The sequence below is a fragment of the Antrostomus carolinensis genome, unplaced genomic scaffold (assembly GCF_000700745.2).
Source record: "Antrostomus carolinensis isolate BGI_N321 unplaced genomic scaffold, ASM70074v2 scaffold6472, whole genome shotgun sequence".
NCBI classification, from domain to species: Eukaryota; Metazoa; Chordata; class Aves; order Caprimulgiformes; family Caprimulgidae; genus Antrostomus; species Antrostomus carolinensis.
Window position 1 is genome coordinate 33,362 of NW_010297473.1, and position 2,357 is coordinate 35,718.

General features: G+C 45.1%; 1 protein-coding gene across 1 annotated transcript in view; it reads left to right on the forward strand.

The window, feature by feature from the left end:
* PICALM (phosphatidylinositol binding clathrin assembly protein) overlaps nt 1–1,848 on the forward strand; it is a gene marked incomplete at its 5' end in the record, with an annotated part of 33,773 nt that extends 31,925 nt beyond the window's left edge. The window contains one exon of the mRNA XM_029083530.1: nt 1,756–1,848. Within this exon, the coding sequence (XP_028939363.1) occupies nt 1,756–1,848 (93 nt within the window). The remainder of the gene's footprint in view (nt 1–1,755) is intronic.
* Nucleotides 1,849–2,357: the final 509 nt, after the last annotated feature.

The window sequence follows — 2,357 nt, forward strand, 5'->3', positions numbered from 1 at the left end:
TGATTCTATGATTGTCATGTTTTTTCCCCAGTATTTAACCTGAACAGACTTCTTGATGGTTACCTGCTTGTTTCTGGTTACCTGCTGATGTTGCACAAATGATAGAGCTCTAAACCTACCAGTCTTCCACACTGCTTTCAAACTGGGACATCACTTTGGACTTGATATCAATTGGAGATTCGATGACTCAATTTAACAGGACTTTTCATACGTGACTTCAAGCCATTTGACCGAGAAGAAGAAGAATGTCTTACGACATCAAGTGGCAGCAGTCATGCCTTGCTTGAAGTGATGACTCTGTGGGACGTTATCGTTAGTCTGGCTCAAATCCTAGAGAGTGGTGGGGTGTGTGAGCTGCAGCTTTCCAAAGGGAAGAACCGAGTTTCAAAGGGAAACTTCTGACATCCTGAACCTGCTTCTCGAGCACTTCCCATTCTGTCTCATAACTGTTCCATAACCTGTTTATGGGGACTGGATCTGAGTGGCCCATTGGGAGTGGGGTTTCGGGAGGGAAGGTAAAGATTCCCACACAGATAGAAAGTCCTGATCCTGAAACAAGTCCTTCTCCACTTTCTGAGATAGAAATTAATGTGAAAAATGTAAATTTGCAATGGCAATATTTAGGCTCTGGGCACTTCTGCAAACCGTTCCCATAAGCACGTTCCCTGCCACGTGTAGGTTGACGGGCGTTCGGTATTTCCAAAGGAAACATGTCTTTATACGATGTCTTTTTTGCAATGGGTATGAAGTGCAGGTATGTGCTGGCAATTAGTGACTCCATCAGGAGTGACTGTTAGAGTGATGGAACCCGAAATGGAGAAAGCTGCCTTTTATTTGTAACTGCAAAAACATGTAAGCTTGGCAAATAGAATTTAATAAAGCACCATTTGTAACTGGGAAGGCACTAAAAAAGGAGGAGGACAGTTAAAAAAACCTAATAAACAGATAGCAGCTACTCCTGCAATGACAGCCTGCTGATTATTGGTTCCTCCCAGCAGCAGCTGGAAGGTCATCATTACCTACTTGTAAATTAGGTGCTTTATGTGGCTGAATTTGTAGCGTGGTGCTGTAAATCCGTGGCTATAGGGTGTGGTTTTTGTCAGTGTTGGGACTATTGGTCTCGGTCTTCAGTTCTCACCTAAAACACCAGCAGTTGACAAACCCTCATTTATTATTTTTATTTTTTTTTTTAGTTCCTGCCTCCAGAATATGTCCTGTATTCTCCTTCTAGGCCCCGAACTGAGAATTACCCATTTCCTGCTCTCCAGCCACTTGTTGTACCCATCCTATTTTGAGAGGAAAAGGTGTGGAGAGCTGTTTCTTCTGGAGAAGGCACCTGGAAAGCTGCCATGCTCTGGGCAGACCCCCAGCCTCCTCTCTCCCTGCCAGTACACAGTTTTGCCAGTAAATCTGGGACAGTGCTAACCTCTTTCACGGGAGTCAGGCTTAACGTTTGGTATCTTCTCTTGAAGGAAGCTGCTGTGAAAGTGCAAGAGTTACCTGCTAATCTGGCAAACACCAGCTGAAGTTTCCTTTCTGGAGGGTCATGTCCAGCTTGTTTTCTGCACTACACCACCCATTGAAGAGGCTTTCTGTTTTCCATATGACCAAACACCTTGTTTTAATAGTTGATTTTTGCCAAGTTTGCCTCTTAACCTCCTTTTGTCCTTTCATTACACGTTCAGCTTTCATATTCTGTCATTCTGAGACCTTTTTTTCTTTTTCTTTCCCTTTCTCTGTCGTCTTTCCTACTAGCTGTCTGCAGCATCCAGCCCTTCCAGTCAGAGTCCTCACAGAGCCTCAGGAAAGGATCCCTTTGCAGAGATCTCTCTCCAGGATTTCTTGTAGAACAACTTAGGTATTGTCCGTTATTCTGGGGAGATGATGGTTTTTGTGATGTGAAACAAAATTAAAGTTCTAATTTATTAACACGGCCAGAACTGTTTCTGAAGGAAATAAAAAGTCATGTTGAGTTGGAAGCATTGTGGAAGCGGCTTGGAAACTCGGTATCACTTAACTGCAGAGGTTTAAAGGCCCCGTCGAGTAATTTTGCTTCAGTCCCTTGGAAATGAAGTTTGCTGGTTCCTTTCTGAGCCGCAGGAGCCAGCGCACGTGGTGCTTTGCTGCATTTGGGGAGAAGGAACCAGTGCTGCCTGGTATTCACCATTTCATCAGGAAATGTGTGAGGTTGGTGGGTGGCAGCGCTGCTGCTGGCGCTCTGCTCGTGGGCTTGACCAAAGAGTTCCCTTTGCGCAGGAGGAGGCACCGTTCCACGTGTGCGAGGGTCACGTTTTGGTACAGACGTGCACTGCAGTTCTGCTGGGGTTTTTTTATCAACCAGGAGCAGGTGGGAATTA